Below are 20,400 nucleotides of genomic sequence, written 5' to 3' on the forward strand. Positions count from 1 at the left end.
ATCTATTTGTTCCTCCTCCATCTCTGTGTTCCTCCTCCATCTCTGTGTTCCTCCTCCATCTCTGTGGTCCTCCTCCATCTCTGTGTTCCTCCTCCATCCCTATGTTCCTCCTCCTCCATCCCTGTGTTCCTCCTCCTCCATCTCTGTGGTCCTCCTCCATCTCTGTGTTCCTCCTCCTCCATCTCTGTGTTCCTCCTCCTCCATCTCTGTGTTCCTCCTCCTCCATCTCTGTGTTCCTCCTCCTCCATCTCTGTGTTCCTCCTCCAACCCAGTTTTCCTTGTTTGCTGCCCAGGGACGTTGTTTTGTGTTCTCTAAACCTCTCTGATATGAGCCTATACTATATATTTATATATATATACTATACCATACTGGAGATATACTATACTATATATATATACAGTGCCTTGCGAAAGTATTCGGCCCCCTTGAACTTTGCAACCTTTTGCCACATTTCAGGCTTCAAACATAAAGATATAAAACTGTATTTTTTTGTGAAGAATCAACAAGTGGGACACAATCATGAAGTGGAACGACATTTATTGGATATTTCAAACTTTTTTAACAAATCAAAAACTGAAAAATTGGGCGTGCAAAATACAGTTTTATATCTTTATGTTTCAAGCCTGAAATGTGGCAAAAGGTCGCAAAGTTCAAGGGGGCCGAATACTTTTGCAAGGCACTGTATATACACACAATACCATATTGGATATATACTATACTATATATACATTTACTATATTGTATATACACTATAATATACTGGATATATACTATACTGGAGATATACTATACAATATATACACTATAGTATATTGGATATATACTATACTCTATATACATTTACAATACTGGATATATACTATACTATACTGTATATACATTTACTATACTGTATATACACTATATTATACTGTATATATACTATACTGGAGATAAACTATACTATATTGGATATATACTATACTCTATATACATTTACTATACTGGATATATTCAGTATAATATACTGGATATATACTATACTGGATATATACTATACTGGAGATATAATATACTATATATATACACACTATACTATATTGGATATATAGTATACTCTATATACATTTACTATACTGGATATATACTATACTGGATATGTACTATACTATACTGTATATATACACTATACTGTATATACACTATAATATACTGTATATATGCTATACTATACTGTATATACACTGTACTATATATATATACGGTACTATTCTGGATATATATTATACTATACTGTATATATACTGTACTGTATATATACTGTACTGGATATATACTATACTGGATATACACTATGCTATACTGTATATACACAATACTATACTGTATATATACTATACTAAAAATACGGTACTATACTGTGTATATATATTATACTACACTGTATATATACTATACTGGATATATACTGTAATATACGGTATATACACTATACTATACTGTATATATACTATACTGATATATATATATATTATACTTTACTGTATATATGCTAAACTGTATATATACTACACTATACTGTATATATACTACACTATACTGTATGTATAATATACTGATCTATATATATTATACTATACCGTATATATACAATACTGATATATATATATATTATACACTGTATATATACTACACTATACTGTAGCCTGAGCCATCTTGATCTTCGTTACCCTAGCTTAGCACCGTGTGTGTGTGTGTGTGTGTGTGTGTGTGTGTGTGTGTGTGTGTGTGTGTGTGTGTGTGTGTGTGTGTGTGTGTGTTGGCAGGACTCTACCAGTAAGATGGAAGTGTGTGTATGAGATAGCTTGATCAGATCACAGCCATCTGATGGACATGTTTTTCCCCAGCAGGGTGTGTAGGTTCACATGGCTATCTGTTAGTTCCAGATCCTCCCTCCTCCTCCCCTCCTCCTCCTCTCCCCCTCCGTGTGACCCGTGGTCCAATCCTGAGCAGAGTGGGTGGGAAGAAAGGGGGGATAAGGGAGAAAGAGGTGCTGGTGGACTGGGCATGGCTGAGTTCTCCTGGCCTCTCTGCTGCCCCTCAGTGGACAGAGCATGATACTGCAGTTGCTTGTGATAGAGGAAGTCTCTGGAGCAGACTTCACCACATCAGAATCCTCAGAGTGGGTTGTCTACAATCTCTGGATGTGATTGGCCAGGTCCACCCTTCCATCCGTCTTCTCCCTCCCTCATCTTATCCAATAGCTCAACCAGACAGAGCCTGTCTTCTCCCTCCTCCATCTTCTCCAATAGCTCACCCAGACAGAGCCTGTCTTCTCCCTCCTCCATCTTCTCCAATAGCTCACCCAGACAGAGCCTGTCTTCTCCCTCCCTCTATCTTCTCCAATAGCTCACCCAGACAGAGCCAGTCTTCTCCCTCCTCCATCTTCTCCAATAGCTCACACAGACAGAACCTGTCTTCTCTGTCCCTCATCTTCTCCAATAGCTCACCCAGACAGAGCCAGTCTTCTCCCTCCTCCATCTTCTCCAATAGCTCACCCAGACAGAGCCTGTCTTCTCCCTCCCTCTATCTTCTCCAATAGCTCACCCAGACAGAGCCAGTCTTCTCCCTCCTCCATCTTCTCCAATAGCTCACACAGACAGAACCTGTCTTCTCTGTCCCTCATCTTCTCCAATAGCTCACCCAGACAGAGCCAGTCTTCTCCCTCCCTCATCTTCTCCAATAGCTCACCCAGACAGAGCCTGTCTTCTCCCTCCTCCATCTTCTCCAATAGCTCACCCAGACAGAGCCAGTCTTCTCCCTCCTCCATCTTCTCCAATAGCTCACCCAGACAGAGCCTGTCTTCTCCCTCCCTCCATCTTCTCCAATAGCTCACCCAGACAGAGCCAGTCTTCTCCCTCCTCCATCTTCTCCAATAGCTCACACAGACAGAACCTGTCTTCTCTGTCCCTCATCTTCTCCAATAGCTCACCCAGACAGAGCCAGTCTTCTCCCTCCCTCATCTTCTCAAATAGCTCACCCAGACAGAGCCTGTCTTCTCCCTCCTCCATCTTCTCCAATAGCCCCCCCAGACAGAGCCTGTCTTCTCCGTCTCTCCCTCCTCTAGTAGCTCCTAGCCGTTAGCCTTTAGCCACCTACCTAGTCCTCCTCTCCTCTCTTGTTATTCTTAGCTAGTCTTTAGCCTTCAGCTGTTAGAGGTGTTTAGCCCAGAGCCCATAGCTTTTAGCCACCTGTCTTCTCCTCTTCTGTCTCCTCTACTAGTGATTAGCCTTTAGCCATTAGCGGTTAGCCTTTAGCAATTAGTGGTTAGCTATTATCAGTTAGCCTTAAGCCATTAGCGGTTAGCCATTAGCCGTTAGCGGTTAGCTATTATCAGTTAGCCTTAAGCCATTAGCGGTTAGCCATTAGCCGTTAGCGGTTAGCTATTAGCGGTTAGCCTTTAGCCGTTAGCGATTAGCCGTTAGCGGTTAGCCATTAGCCGTTAGCCCAGGGCCAGCCGTAGTGACAGAACTCCACCTGTCTTCTCTCTCCTAGAGCTCTGAGGCTGTTATCCAATGGCTGAGTGACTTTCAGCTGCAGGTCTACGCTCCAAACTTCATCAGCGCCGGGTATGACATAGCCACCATTAGCAGAATGACCCCAGAGGTAAGGAACCCCTGACCTCTGACCCCCTATCCTTTAACCTGAAAGTTAAAGTCACGCTCTACACCCCGTCACCTCACTGCTCACTCACTGATCATAAAGCAGTTGCCTTAGCAACCCCCCCCCCCCACCCTCCTACCAGTAATACTGAAGACAGTTCAGATGCATACACCCCCCCCCCCCCCCCCCCCCCCCCCCAGTCACTGAGCATGCCCAGGACCTCGTCTTTGATTGGCCAGGACAGGGCTGCCTGCAGATGGACACAAAGCTCCTCCTATGACAAAGTCCTGTGTGTTCTGTGTGTGTGTGTGTGTGTGTGTGTGTGTGTGTTCTGTGTGTGTGTGTGTGTGTCTCCCGCTGTGTGTGTACCTCAGACTAGTGATTCATTACACCCCTAGATGAGAACAAATCAATCAATATAGAATATTAGTAGATAATGAGGTCTCTAACTGCCAACTATCTGGCCATTAGCTAAGTAGAAAAATAAATCATAGAGTCTATCTACACACTGACTGGACTCTACCCGCACACTGACTGGACTCTAAGCACACTCTGACTGGACTCTACCCACAAACTGACTGGACTCTACCCGCACACTGACTGGACTCTAAGCACACTCTGACTGGACTCTACCCACAAACTGACTGGACTCTACCTGCACACTGACTCTACCCACACACTGACTGGACTCTACCCACACACTGACTGGACTCTACCCACACACTGACTGGACTCTACCCGCACACTGACTCTACCCGCACACTGACTCTACCCGCACACTGATTCTACCCACACACTGACTGGACTCTACCCGCACACTGACTGGACTCTACCCGCACACTGACTGGACTCTACCCACACAATGACTGGACTCTACCCGCACACTGACTCTACCCGCTCACTGACTCTACCCGCACACTGAATGGACTCTACCCGCACACTGACTGGACTCTGCCCGCACACTGACTGGACTCTACCCGCACACTGACTGGACTCTACCCGCTCACTGACTCTACCCACACACTGACTGGACTCTACCCGCACACTGACTCTACCCACACACTGACTGGACTCTACCCGCACACTGACTCTACCCACACACTGACTGGACTCTACCCGCACACTGACTCTACCCACACACTGACTGGACTCTACCCACACACTGACTGGACTCTACCCACACACTGACTGGACTCTACCCACACACTGACTGGACTACCCACACACTGACTCTACCCACACATTGACTGGACTACCCGCACACTGATTCTAACCACACACTGACTGGACTCTACCCGCACACTGACTCTACCCACACACTGACTGGACTCTACCCGCACACTGACTCTACCCGCACACTGACTCTGCCCGCACACTGACTCTACCCGCACACTGACTGGACTCTACCCGCACACTGACTCTACCCGCACACTGACTGGACTCTACCCGCACACTGACTGGACTCTACCCGCACACTGACTGGACTCTACCCGCTCACTGACTCTACCCACACACTGACTGGACTCTACCCGCACACTGACTCTACCCACACACTGACTGGACTCTACCCGCACACTGACTCTACCCACACACTGACTGGACTCTACCCGCACACTGACTCTACCCACACACTGACTGGACTCTACCCACACACTGACTGGACTCTACCCACACACTGACTGGACTCTACCCACACACTGACTGGACTACCCACACACTGACTCTACCCACACATTGACTGGACTACCCGCACACTGACTCTAACCACACACTGACTGGACTCTACCCGCACACTGACTCTACCCACACACTGACTGGACTCTACCCGCACACTGACTCTACCCGCACACTGACTCTGCCCGCACACTGACTCTACCCGCACACTGACTGGACTCTACCCGCACACTGACTCTACCCACACACTGACTGGACTCTACCCACACACTGACTGGACTCTACCCACACACTGACTGGACTCTACCCACACACTGACTGGACTACCCACACACTGACTCTACCCACACATTGACTGGACTACCCGCACACTGACTCTAACCACACACTGACTGGACTCTACCCGCACACTGACTCTACCCACACACTGACTGGACTCTACCCGCACACTGACTCTACCCGCACACTGACTCTGCCCGCACACTGACTGGACTCTACCCGCACACTGACTCTACCCACACACTGACTGGACTCTACCCACACACTGACTGGACTCTACCCACACACTGACTGGACTCTACCCACACACTGACTGGACTCTACCCACACACTGACTGGACTACCCACACACTGACTCTACCCACACATTGACTGGACTACCCGCACACTGACTCTAACCACACACTGACTGGACTCTACCCGCACACTGACTCTACCCACACACTGACTGGACTCTACCCGCACACTGACTCTACCCGCACACTGACTCTGCCCGCACACTGACTCTACCCGCACACTGACTGGACTCTACCCGCACACTGACTCTACCCGCACACTGACTGGACTCTGCCCGCACACTGACTGGACTCTACCCGCACACTGACTGGACTCTACCCGCTCACTGACTCTACCCACACACTGACTGGACTCTACCCGCACACTGACTCTACCCACACACTGACTGGACTCTACCCGCACACTGACTCTACCCACACACTGACTGGACTCTACCCGCACACTGACTCTACCCACACACTGACTGGACTCTACCCACACACTGACTGGACTCTACCCACACACTGACTGGACTCTACCCACACACTGACTGGACTACCCACACACTGACTCTACCCACACATTGACTGGACTACCCGCACACTGACTCTAACCACACACTGACTGGACTCTACCCGCACACTGACTCTACCCGCACACTGACTCTGCCCGCACACTGACTCTACCCGCACACTGACTGGACTCTACCCGCACACTGACTCTACCCGCACACTGACTGGACTCTACCCGCACACTGACTGGACTCTACCCGCACACTGACTGGACTCTACCCGCACACTGACTGGACTCTACCCACACACTGACTGGACTCTACCCGCACACTGACTCTACCCGCTCACTGACTCTAACCGCACACTGACTCTACCCGCACACTGACTGGACTCTACCCGCACACTGACTGGACTCTACCCACACGGACTGGACTCTACCCGCACACTGACTGGACTTTACCCACACACTGACTGGACTCTACCCGCACACTGACTCTACCCACACACTGACTCTACCCACACACTGACTCTACCCACACACTGACTGGACTCTACCCACACACTGACTGGACTCTACCCGCACACTGACTCTACCCACACACTGACTGGACTCTACCCACACACTGACTCTACCCACACACTGACTGGACTCTACCCACACACTGACTCTACCCACACACTGACTCTACCCACACACTGACTCTACCCACACACACTGACTGGTCTCTACCCACACACGGACTCTACCCACACACTGACTGGGGTCTACCCGTACACTGACTGGACTCTACCCGCACACTGACTGGGGTCTACCCACACTCTGACTGGACTCTACCCACACACTGACTGGGGTCTACCCACACTCTGACTGGACTCTACCCACACACTGACTGGACTCTACCCACACACTGACTGGACTCTACCCACACACTCACTGGCAACAATAGAGTTATCAAATTAAGATCCTACATCTGTATATTGGGATAATTAGAGTATAGTGGAGTGGAGTTGGGAGGAGCCAGGTTTTGGGTGGGGACAGACAGTGGGTGGGCGGAGCCAGACAGTTGATGGGTGGAGCCAGATTGTTGAGACATACACTGGGTGGGTGGAGTCAGACTGTGGATAGTTGGGGCTAGGTGATAGGTGGGTGGAGCCAGACTGTGGGTGTGGCCAGACAGTGTGGTGGGTGTGGCCAGACTGTAGATAGGTGGGAGCCATGCTGTGGGTGTGGCCAGACTGTAGATAGGTGGAGCCATGCTGTGGGTGGAGCCATGCTGTGGGTGGAGCTGGGGTCTAGTGATACAACGCTTCTTTCTCACTGCCAACATCATCTCTCTCCTCTTCACCTTCATTTCCCTTTGGGGACATTTACCTTCCTGTCCTGTGGTACAGCTTGTCACCTGGACACTGTGTGTGTCTGTCGTGTGTGTGTGGTGTCTGTGGTGCCGGTGGTGTCTGTGTTTTCTGAGGTGTCTGGTGACTGTGGTGTCTGGTGCCTGTGGTGTCTGGTGTCTGTGGTGTCTGTGGTGTCAGGTGTCTGTGGTGTCTAGTGTCTGTGGTGTCTGTGGTGTCTGGTGTCTGTGGTGTCTCTGTGGTGTCTGTGGTGTCAGGTGTCTGTGGTGTCTAGTGTATGTGGTGTCTGTGGTGTCTGGTGTCTGAGGTGTCTGGTGTCTGTGGTGTCAGGTGTCTGTGGTGTCTGGTGTCTGTGGTGTCTAGTGTCTGTGGTGTCTGTGGTGTCTGGTGTCTGTGGTGTCTCTGTGGTAATGAAGTGTGTGTATCTGTGGAGAGTTTGAAAGCGTCTCACCTATTTTTCCTTGGTGTTGTGTGTGTGTGTGGTACGTGTGTGTGTGTGTGTCTGTGTGTGTGTCTGTGTAGGATCTCACGGCCATCGGAGTGACCAAACCAGGCCACAGAAAGAAGATGACATCAGAGATCAACAAACTCAGCATCACTGAGTGGCTCCCTGACCAGAAACCTGTTAGTAACTGACCTGAGACCTGCTAGTAACTGACCTGAAACCTGTTAGTAACTGACCTGAGACCTGTTAGTAACTGACCTGAGACCTGTTAGTTACTGACCTGAGACCTGTTAGTAACTGACCTGAGACCTGTTAGTAACTGACCTGAGACCTGTTAGTAACTGACCTGAGACCTGTTAGTAACTGACCTGAGACCTGTTAGTAACTGACCTGAGACCTGTTAGTAACTGACCTGAAACCTGTTAGTAGACTTGAGACCTGTTAGTAACTGACCTGAGACCTGTTAGTAACTGACCTGAGACCTGTTAGTAACTGACCTGAGACCTGTTAGTAACTGACCTGAGACCTGTTAGTAACTGACCAGAGACCTGTTAATAACTGACCTGAGACCTGTTAGTAACTGACCTGAGACCTGTTAGTTACTGACCTGAGACCTTGTTGTTGTTGTTGTTGTAGTAACTAGGTGGTAGAGTGGTAGTCGGTGATATGGCTGAGCCTGTACTAACTATTGTGTGTGTGTGTGTTTAGGCCAGCCTGGCAGAGTGGTTGTCAGCGATAGGGCTGAGTCAGTACCAGCAGGTTCTGGTGCAGAACGGATACGAAAACATCGACTTCATCACAGACATCACCTGGGAGGACCTGCAGGAGATAGGCATCATGAAGCTGGGTAGGACGTACACACACACACACACACACACACACACACACACACACACACACACACACACGCACACAGTTTAAAGACAGAAGCAAGGCAACTGAATGTATCCTTCCGTCTCATCTTTGAACGTCGATGTTAAAATGACCACCTGTCGTCTGAACTCCCAGTTCACTTGAAAACAGAATTGATTAAATATCAAAAGGAGAATGCATGTAGCCACACACTGACTGGACTCTACCTACACTGACTGGACTCTACCCACACACTGACTGGACTCTACCCACACACTGACTGGACTCTACCTACACTGACTGGACTCTACCCACACTGACTGGACTCTACCCGCACACTGACTCTACCCACACACTGACTGGACTCTACCCACACTGACTGGACTCTACCCACACTGACTGGACTCTACCTACACTGACTGGACTCTACCCACACTGACTGGACTCTACCTACACTGACTGGACTCTACCTACACTGACTGGACTCTACCTACACTGACTGGACTCTACCCACACTGACTGGACTCTACCCACACTGACTGGACTCTACCCACACTGACTGGACTCTACCCACACTGACTGGACTCTACCTACACTGACTGGACTCTACCTACACTGACTGGACTCTACCTACACTGACTGGACTCTACCTACACTGACTGGACTCTACCTACACTGACTGGACTCTACCCACACGCTGACTAGACTCTACCTACACTGACTGGACTCTACCCACACTGACTGGACTCTACCCACACTGACTGGACTCTACCCACACACTGACTGGACTCTACCCACACTGACTGGACTCTACCCACACTGACTGGACTCTACCTACACTGACTGGACTCTACCTACACTGACTGGACTCTACCTACACTGACTGGACTCTACCTACACTGACTGGACTCTACCTACACTGACTGGACTCGACCTACACTGACTGGACTCTACCCACACTGACTGGACTCTACCCACACTGACTGGACTCTAACTACACTGACTGGACTCTACCCACACTGACTGGACTCTACCTACACTGACTGGAATCTACCTACACTGACTGGACTCTACCTACACTGACTGGACTCTACCTACACTGACTGGACTCTACCTACACTGACTGGACTCTACCTACACTGACTGGACTCTACCTACACTGACTGGACTCTACCTACACTGACTGGACTCGACCTACACTGACTGGACTCTACCCACACTGACTGGACTCTACCCACACTGACTGGACTCTAACTACACTGACTGGACTCTACCCACACTGACTGGACTCTACCTACACTGACTGGAATCTACCTACACTGACTGGACTCTACCTACACTGACTGGACTCTACCCACACTGACTGGACTCTACCCACACTGACTGGACTCTACCTACACTGACTGGACTCTACCCACACTGACTGGACTCTACCCACACACTGACTGGACTCTACCCACACTGACTGGACTCTACCCACACTGACTGGACTCTACCCACACTGACTGGACTCTACCTACACTGACTGGACTCTACCTACACTGACTGGACTCTACCTACACTGACTGGACTCTACCTACACTGACTGGACTCTACCTACACTGACTGGACTCTACCTACACTGACTGGACTCTACCCACACTGACTGGACTCTACCCACACTGACTGGACTCTACCCACACTGACTGGACTCTACCCACACTGACTGGACTCTACCCACACTGACTGGACTCTACCCACACTGACTGGACTCTACCTACACTGCCTGGACTCTACCTACACTGACTGGACTCTACCTACACTGACTGGACTCTACCTACACTGACTGGACTCTACCCACACTGACTGGACTCTACCCACACTGACTGGACTCTACCTACACTGACTGGACTCTACCCACACACTGGACTCTACCTACACTGACTGGACTCTACCCGCACACTGACTGGACTCTACCTACACTGACTGGACTCTACCCACACACTGACTGGACTCTACCTACACTGACTGGACTCTACCTACACTGACTGGACTCTACCTACACTGACTGGACTCTACCTACACTGACTGGACTCTACCTACACTGACTGGACTCTACCCACACTGACTGGACTCTACCCACACTGACTGGACTCTACCTACACTGACTGGACTCTACCTACACTGACTGGACTCTACCTACACTGACTGGACTCTACCTACACTGACTGGACTCTACCTACACTGACTGGACTCTACCTACACTGACTGGACTCTACCTACACTGACTGGACTCTACCCACACTGACTGGACTCTACCCACACTGACTGGACTCTACCTACACTGACTGGACTCTACCTACACTGACTGGACTCTACCCACACTGACTGGACTCTACCTACACTGACTGGACTCTACCCACACATTGACTGGACTCTACCCACACTGACTGGACTCTACCTACACTGACTGGACTCTACCCACACTGACTGGACTCTACCTACACTGACTGGACTCTACCTACACTGACTGGACTCTACCTACACTGACTGGACTCTACCTACACTGACTGGACTCTACCTACACTGACTGGACTCTACCTACACTGACTGGACTCTACCTACACTGACTGGACTCTACCTACACTGACTGGACTCTACCTACACTGACTGGACTCTACCCACACTGACTGGACTCTACCCACACTGACTGGACTCTACCCACACTGACTGGACTCTACCCACACTGACTGGACTCTACCCACACTGACTGGACTCTACCCACACTGACTGGACTCTACCTACACTGCCTGGACTCTACCTACACTGACTGGACTCTACCTACACTGACTGGACTCTACCTACACTGACTGGACTCTACCCACACTGACTGGACTCTACCCACACTGACTGGACTCTACCTACACTGACTGGACTCTACCCACACACTGGACTCTACCTACACTGACTGGACTCTACCCGCACACTGACTGGACTCTACCTACACTGACTGGACTCTACCCACACACTGACTGGACTCTACCTACACTGACTGGACTCTACCTACACTGACTGGACTCTACCTACACTGACTGGACTCTACCTACACTGACTGGACTCTACCTACACTGACTGGACTCTACCCACACTGACTGGACTCTACCCACACTGACTGGACTCTACCTACACTGACTGGACTCTACCTACACTGACTGGACTCTACCTACACTGACTGGACTCTACCTACACTGACTGGACTCTACCTACACTGACTGGACTCTACCTACACTGACTGGACTCTACCTACACTGACTGGACTCTACCCACACTGACTGGACTCTACCCACACTGACTGGACTCTACCTACACTGACTGGACTCTACCTACACTGACTGGACTCTACCCACACTGACTGGACTCTACCTACACTGACTGGACTCTACCCACACATTGACTGGACTCTACCCACACTGACTGGACTCTACCTACACTGACTGGACTCTACCCACACTGACTGGACTCTACCTACACTGACTGGACTCTACCTACACTGACTGGACTCTACCTACACTGACTGGACTCTACCTACACTGACTGGACTCTACCTACACTGACTGGACTCTACCTACACTGACTGGACTCTACCCACACTGACTGGACTCTACCCACAATCCCAGACTGACCCTTTAATATGAGACGGCTTATAACGTTATCGATTTAAAGATCGAAAAATGGATCTCCTTCCATCCAATCTCAGCCCTGATCGATATTAAAACTCTGTTACTAACTTCCCCTGATCAAACCAACCTGACCCCTGAACTCTGTTACTACCAACCTGACCCCTGAACTCTGTTACTACCAACCTGACCCCTGAACTCTGTTACTAACCTCCCCTGATCAAACCAACCTAACCCCTGAACTCTGTTACTACCAACCTGACCCCTGAACTCTGTTACTACCAACCTGACCCCTGAACTCTGTTACTACCAACCTGACCCCTGAACTCTGTTACTACCAACCTGACCCCTGAACTCTGTTACTACCAACCTGACCCCTGAACTCTGTTACTACCAACCTGACCCCTGAACTCTGTTACTACCAACCTGACCCCTGAACTCTGTTACTACCAACCTGACCCCTGAACTCTGTTACTACCAACCTGACCCCTGAACTCTGTTACTACCAACCTGACCCCTGAACTCTGTTACAAACCTCCAAAAGTAAAAAAAAAATAAATAAATAAAAAAAACACAAAAGTAAAGACTCAGTGCTACAACATGGTATTTCAGACACTACAGTTGAGGAACAATGGGAAAGTAATTCTGCTTTGAAAGTTTGGAAACCCCACTTTGGGAACCCCACTTTGGAAACCCCACTTTGGGAACCCCACTTTGGAAACCCCACTTTGGGAACCCCACTTTGGGAACCCCACTTTGGAAACCCCACTTTGGAAACCCCACTTTGGGAACCCCACTTTGGGAACCCCACTTTGGGAACCCCACTTTGGGAACCCCACTTTGGGAACCCCACTTTTTTTGAGAAAATGACCCTTGAATGTTTTGCTACACCTACTGGAGAGCTTTACTTTGTCTACACCCATTCAGCATCGTTCACACCCTTTTAAGCCTTCAGCCCCACCCTATCTCTTTTTAAGGATTCACATGTGAGGCCATGTGCTAAAAAGAGGGAGTACGGTAGTGTAGTAAACAAATAAAGATTTACAATAGATGGCTGTAATCACCCCTCAGACACATCTAGCTAAGTGGATGGGTCCCTACTGTCTAGACATGTTAATATAATACAATAGATGGCTGTAATCACCCCTCAGACACATCTAGCTAAGTGAATGGGTCCCTATTGTCTAAACATGTTCATATAATACAATAGATGGCTGTATTCACCCCCAGACACATCTAGCTAAGTGGATGGGTCCCTATTGTCTAAACATGTTCATATAATACAATAGATGGCTGTATTCACCCCCAGACACATCTGGCTAATTTGATGGTCCATGTAATCATCTGGCAAAGTGGAGTCTTTTCTTTAAACATGCAGCTAGTTAGCTAGCTAAACAATGAACCATAATCCCAAACCCCATACAGTAAAAACAGATCGTTATAGTTAGCCACCATGCATGAAATGAAGTAGCATGAATCTACAGCTAGCTAAAGCTAACCAACTAGGTTGGGCCATAACTACCAATGACAATTTATTACTGGGATTCTAATAATATTACTACACAGATATGTAATGTTAGCTAGCGAGCCAGAAAGCTACCGTTTCGCTAGCTAACAAGCCAGCAAGCTAACGTCCGCTAGCTAACGAGCCAGCAAGCTAATGTTTCGCTAGCTAGCGAGCCAGCAAGCTACCGTTTCGCTAGCTAGCGAGCCAGCAAGCTAACATTTCGCTAGCTAGCGAGCCAGCAAGCTAACGTTTCGCTAGCTAACGAGCCAGCAAGCTAACGTTTCGCTAGCTAACAAGCCAGCAAGCTAACGGCGTAGCTTTTTCCCCGCTAATATTTGTCGATAGATCACTCTGCTAAATTCAAGGCAGCAATGTTGTCGAGAGCAGTTGCAACACCTTTTTGCAGTTCTCCGTGGCTAACGTTTATATAGCTGCTGTAGCAAGTACACCAACCAGTAATTTGACAATTTTTATTAATATTTACAGATGATAAACAAGTTTGTTATTAAAGACACATGAAAGTTCACATGTCACAGAAGGCATTTATGCCTCCCCAAAAAAACACATTTTGAATGAAAAATACATTTAAAAAAACATTCAAATGCCTCTCCTGTGAAGTAGTGACGTTGCGCTTCCTGAAATGGCTCACTTATATTAAACTGTTCAATACATATTATACATTAGACGCCTTACAATATTATCTCATATCATATCTTGTTTCGTTTTGTCCCCACTAGGTCACCAGAAGAAGCTGATGCTAGCTGTGAAGCGATTGGCTGAGATGCAGCGTGGCTCTGAGGGGCGGAGCTCCCCCAGGAAGAAGCCTCCACCAATCACACAGCAGCAGGAAGTGATGTCCATAGAGAACAGGCCCCCTGACAACGGTGAGGTCACAATAGAATCATTTCACATTACACCCTTAAAAAAAAAAAAAAAAAAAAAAAAATGAGGGAATTAAAAAACAACCCAAATTTGTGTTATTTGGTGACCCAGTGCTGGTTAAGTAGTGGACAGAACGCTGGGGTTATTTTGACCCAGCCGTTTGGGTTGTGTGAATAACCAAACATGGGTTCATTTAACCATCAGTCGGGTTGACCCAGCAGCTGGCTCTTATTTTAATGTAATCCATAGGTTATTTTCAGGAGGTGTGACCTATTATTAAGGGGCGTGGGCTTTGATATAGTTATTTTTGGCTACCCATGAGAGTAAATGTCATTCCTGTTTCATCACGTTAAGTTATCGCACTGCAAATTTCAATTTACCTTGAATATTATGAACATTACATATTCAAATGTAAAATTCAAAACACGGTTATTTGCGTATCTCAACATTGCGTTATGTGATATTTACAGGAAGTCAGGCATTTGTGTAATTATATATCGTTAAATCTACAAAAGTGTCCAACCTTAACATGTGATGACAATACAACAGAACAGATTAACTTGAATGGCATTTACTATCACGAGTGGCCAAAAATAACTATCTGAAAGCCACTGGGTTATATCTCAATAACCCAGCATTAATAACCCAGCATCAATAACACAGTATCAGTAACACAGCATCAATAACACAGCATCAATAACCCAGCATCAATAACACAGCATCAGTAACACAGCATCAATAACCCAGCATTAATAACCCGGCATTAATAACACAGCATTAATAACCCAACATTAATAACCCAGCATCAATAACACAGCATCAATAACCCAGCATCAATAACCCAGCATCAATAACACAGCATCAATAACACAGCATTAGTAACACAGCATCAATAACCCAGCATTAATAACCCGACATTAATAACCCAGCATTAATAACCCAGCATTAATAACCCAGCATCAATAACCCAGCATCAATAACACAGCATTAATAACCCAGCATTAATAACCCAGCATCAATAACCCAGCATCAATAACACATCATTAATAATCCAGCATCAATAACCCAGTGTCAGTAGCACAGCATCAATAACACAGCATCAATAACACAGCATCAATAACCCAGTATCAGTAACACAGCATCAATAACACAGCATCAATAACACAGCATCAATAACCCAGCATCAGTAACACAGCATCAATAACCCAGCATCAATAACCCAGCATCAGTAACACAGCATCAATAACACAGCATCAATAACCCAGCATCAATAACACAGCAGTTTTTATAGAACACATCCCAACTAAGGGACCCAATGCCTGTCAGTAACACAGCCGTTTTTTTTTGTCGTTATGTCAGATATGTCTCTCCATCTCTCTTCATCTCTCTCTCTCTACATGTCTCTCCATCTCTCTCTCTCCATTGCTCTTCATCTCTCTCCATCTCTCTCTCTCTCTCCATTTCTCTTCATCTCTCTCTCTCTCTCCATCTCTCTCTTTCCATCTCTCTCTCTCTCTCTCTCTCTCTCCTTCTCTCTCTCTCTCTCCCCATCTCTCTCTCCATCGCTCTCTCTCCATTGCTCTTCATCTCTCTCCATCTCTCTCTCTCCCTCTATTGCTCTTCATCTCTCTCCATCTCTCTCTCTTCATCTCTCTCCATCTATGTCTCTCTCTCCATGTCTCTCCATCTCTCCATGTCTCTCCATCTCTCTCTCTCCATGTCTCTTCATCTCCCTCTCTCCATCTCTCTCTCTCCATGTCTCTTCATCTCTCTCTCTCCATCTCTCTCTCTCCATTGCTCTTCATCTCTCTCCATGTCTCTCCATCTCCCTCTCTCCATTGCTCTTCATCTCTCTCCATCTCCCTCTCCATCATATGTAATATAGCTCTCCATCTCTCTCTCCATCATATGTAATATATCTCTCCATCATATGTAATATATCTCTCCATCATATGTAATATATCTCTCCATCATATGTAATATATCTCTCCATCATATGTAATATATCTCTCCATCATATGTAATATATCTCTCCATCATATGTAATATATCTCTCCATCATATTTAATATATCTCTCCATCTCTCTCCAGAAATCGTCACTTCTCCCAAGTTGTGCACCTTCCAGGACAGCGAGTTGAGCCCCGAGCTGCAGACAGCGCTGATCCAGCCTAGCCCAGAGGTCAAGGGTCAAAGGACCCGCAGCCTCAGCAAGGACCCCGAGGAGGGAGTAGGGCCAGGGGGTAGAGGAGGAGGAGGAGGAGGAGTGCCCCCTAAGAAGGAGGCTCGGACCATGAGACAGACCAGCCAGGGGAGCCAGAGAGGCAGCGCCTCATCCAAACCTCGCCCACCCTCCCACGCCCACTCAATGCCGGCACCCCCTTACACTCCCCCTCACACCCCCACCAAGAAACCCCTGCACTCCTCCACCTCCGCCCCGGGCCCCTCACCGCAGGCCAAACCCAAATCCTCCCCACAGCTAATACAAGGAGAGAGGCCTGGTTCCCCCCGCTCTCACCCCCTGTCCAACGCACATCGCGGGACTCACAACACCCAGACTCAGCCTGGTCCTCAGCCTGGTCCTCAGCCCCAGCCTAGTCCTCAGCCCCAGCCTGGTCCTCAGCCCCAGCACCAACCCACACCTACTCCCCAATCTCAGCCTACAGCCCAGCCGATTGAGGAAGAGGAGAGGGAGAAGGAGAGGGAGAAAGAGAGGGGGATTGAGAGGGAGAAAGAGAGGGGGATTGAGAAGGAGAGCACCCTCCAGCCGCAGCCCAGCCCCCAGGTGTCTGTTCCCCTCCTGTGCCTGCCTCCGGAGGCTGAGGGGGGAGACGGGGGAGAGATGGGTGAGGCGGGTGAGGCCCTCCTTAAGAAGCGAGCTAACAGTCTGAACCGCTACGCTGGGTCTGACGGGGAGGGGGAGGAGAGGGGGGGTGGAGGTGCAGGGGCGGGGACAGGAGTGGCCCCTCCAGGGAGGCTAGCAGGGGGCGGTACAGGTAAATACGCCACGGTGACTCACCGGGTCAGCCGCAGCCACTCCGTACGCAACCAGGACAAGAACGTCAACCGCAGCCAATCACAGTCCATCGCCCTGCGACCCAAGAAGAAAGGCCCGCCCCCTCCGCCTCCCAAACGCTCCAGCTCAGCTATCTCGAACTCCAACCTCGCCGACACACACACGCCGACACACACACACGCGGCTGACGGGCTGCTGGGCGTGCCCTACAACCCCCAGCGACGGGCCAGCGACCTGGGTGTATCCGTGGAGACGGTCGTCGTGGATACGGGGAGCGCGGGCAGCGTGAGGAGCATAGCGGCCATGTTGGAAATGTCCTCTATTGGGGGCGGGGCCAAGGGCATGGCTATACAGAGAAACTTCCTGCAGGTAGGGGAGGTGTTGTATGTTTCTCTCGTTGTCTGTCACTATCTCTGTCTGTCTCTGTCACTTTACCCTGCCTTTGTGTACAAATCTACCTCAAATACCTTATTATTATCTATCCTGATGCCTAGTCACTTTACCCTGCCTTCATGTACATATCTACCTCAAATACCTTATTATTATCTATCCTGATGTCTAGTCACTTTACCCTGCCTTCATGTACATATCTACCTCTAATACCTTATTATTATCTATCCTGATGTCTAGTCACTTTACCCTGCCTTCATGTACATATCTACCTCAAATACCTTATTATTATCTATCCTGATGTCTAGTCACTTTACCCTGCCTTCATGTACATATCTACCTCAAATACCTTATTATTATCTATCCTGATGTCTAGTCACTTTACCCTGCCTTCATGTACATATCTACCTCAAATACCTTATTATTATCTATCCTGATGTCTAGTCACTTTACCCTGCCTTCATGTACATCTCATACCTCTGCACATTGATCTGGTACTTCCTGTATATAGCTGCATATTGATCTGGTACTTCCTGTATATAGCTCCACATTGATCTGGTACTTCCTGTATATAGCTCCACATTGATCTGGTACTGGTACTCCCTGTATATAGCTCCACATTGATCTGGTACTGGTACTTCCTGTATATAGCTCCACATTGATCTGGTACTGGTACTTCCTGTATATAGCTCCATATTGATCTGGTACTTCCTGTATATAGCTCCACATTGATCTGGTACTGGTACTTCCTGTATATAACTCCACATTGATCTGGTACTTCCTGTATATAGCTCCACATTGATCTGGTACTTCCTGTATATTTCTCCACATGGATCTGGTACTGGTACTTCCTGTATATAGCTCCACATTGATCTGGTACTGGTACTTCCTGTATATAGCTCCACATTGATCTGGTACTTCCTGTATATAGCTCCACATTGATCTGGTACTTCCTGTATATTTCTCCACATTGATCTGGTACTGGTACTTCCTGTATATAGCTCCACATTGATCTGGTACTTCCTATATATAGCTCCACATCGATCTGGTACTTCCTGTATATAGCTCCACATCGATCTGGTACTTCCTGTATATAGCTCTACATTGATCTGGTACTTCCTGTATATAGCTCCACATTGATCTGGTACTTCCTGTATATACGTAGCTCCACATTGATATGGTACTTCCTGTATTTAGCTCCACATTGATCTGGTACTTCCTGTATATAGCTCCACATTGATCTGGTACTTCCTGTATATACGTAGCTCCACATTGATCTGGTACTTCCTGTATATAGCTCCAAATTGATCTGGTACTTCCTGTATATAGCTCCACATTGATCTGGTACTTCCTGTATATAGCTCCACATTGATCTGGTACTTCCTGTATATAGCTCCACATTGATCTGGTACTTCCTGTATATAGCTCCACATTGATCTGGTACTTCCTGTTTATAGCTCCACATTGATCTGGTACTTCCTGTATATAGCTCCACATTGATCTGGTACTTCCTGTATATAGCTCCACATTGATCTGGTACTTCCTGTTTATAGCTCCACATTGATCTGGTACTTCCTGTATATAGCTCCACATTGATCTGGTACTTCCTGTATATAGCTCCACATTGATCTGGTACTTCCTGTATATAGCTCCACATTGATCTGGTACTTCCTATATATAGCTCCACATCGATCTGGTACTTCCTGTATATAGCTCCACATCGATCTGGTACTTCCTGTATATAGCTCTACATTGATCTGGTACTTCCTGTATATAGCTCCACATTGATCTGGTACTTCCTGTATATACGTAGCTCCACATTGATATGGTACTTCCTGTATTTAGCTCCACATTGATCTGGTACTTCCTGTATATAGCTCCACATTGATCTGGTACTTCCTGTATATACGTAGCTCC

The 20,400-nt window shown here is 47.9% G+C and overlaps 1 protein-coding gene across 1 annotated transcript in view; it reads left to right on the forward strand.

Annotated features, from left to right (window-relative positions):
• LOC139424112 (caskin-1-like) overlaps positions 1–20,400 on the forward strand; it is a 120,634-nt gene that overhangs the window by 91,610 nt on the left and 8,624 nt on the right. The window contains exons 16-21 of the mRNA XM_071175809.1: positions 3,536–3,646; positions 8,260–8,361; positions 8,891–9,029; positions 14,935–15,081; positions 17,171–17,742; positions 17,833–18,462. Coding sequence (XP_071031910.1) covers positions 3,536–3,646; positions 8,260–8,361; positions 8,891–9,029; positions 14,935–15,081; positions 17,171–17,742; positions 17,833–18,462 — 1,701 coding nt within the window. The remainder of the gene's footprint in view (positions 1–3,535; positions 3,647–8,259; positions 8,362–8,890; positions 9,030–14,934; positions 15,082–17,170; positions 17,743–17,832; positions 18,463–20,400) is intronic.

The sequence above is a fragment of the Oncorhynchus clarkii genome, chromosome 13 (genome assembly GCF_045791955.1).
Source record: "Oncorhynchus clarkii lewisi isolate Uvic-CL-2024 chromosome 13, UVic_Ocla_1.0, whole genome shotgun sequence".
Taxonomy (NCBI): domain Eukaryota; kingdom Metazoa; phylum Chordata; class Actinopteri; order Salmoniformes; family Salmonidae; genus Oncorhynchus; species Oncorhynchus clarkii.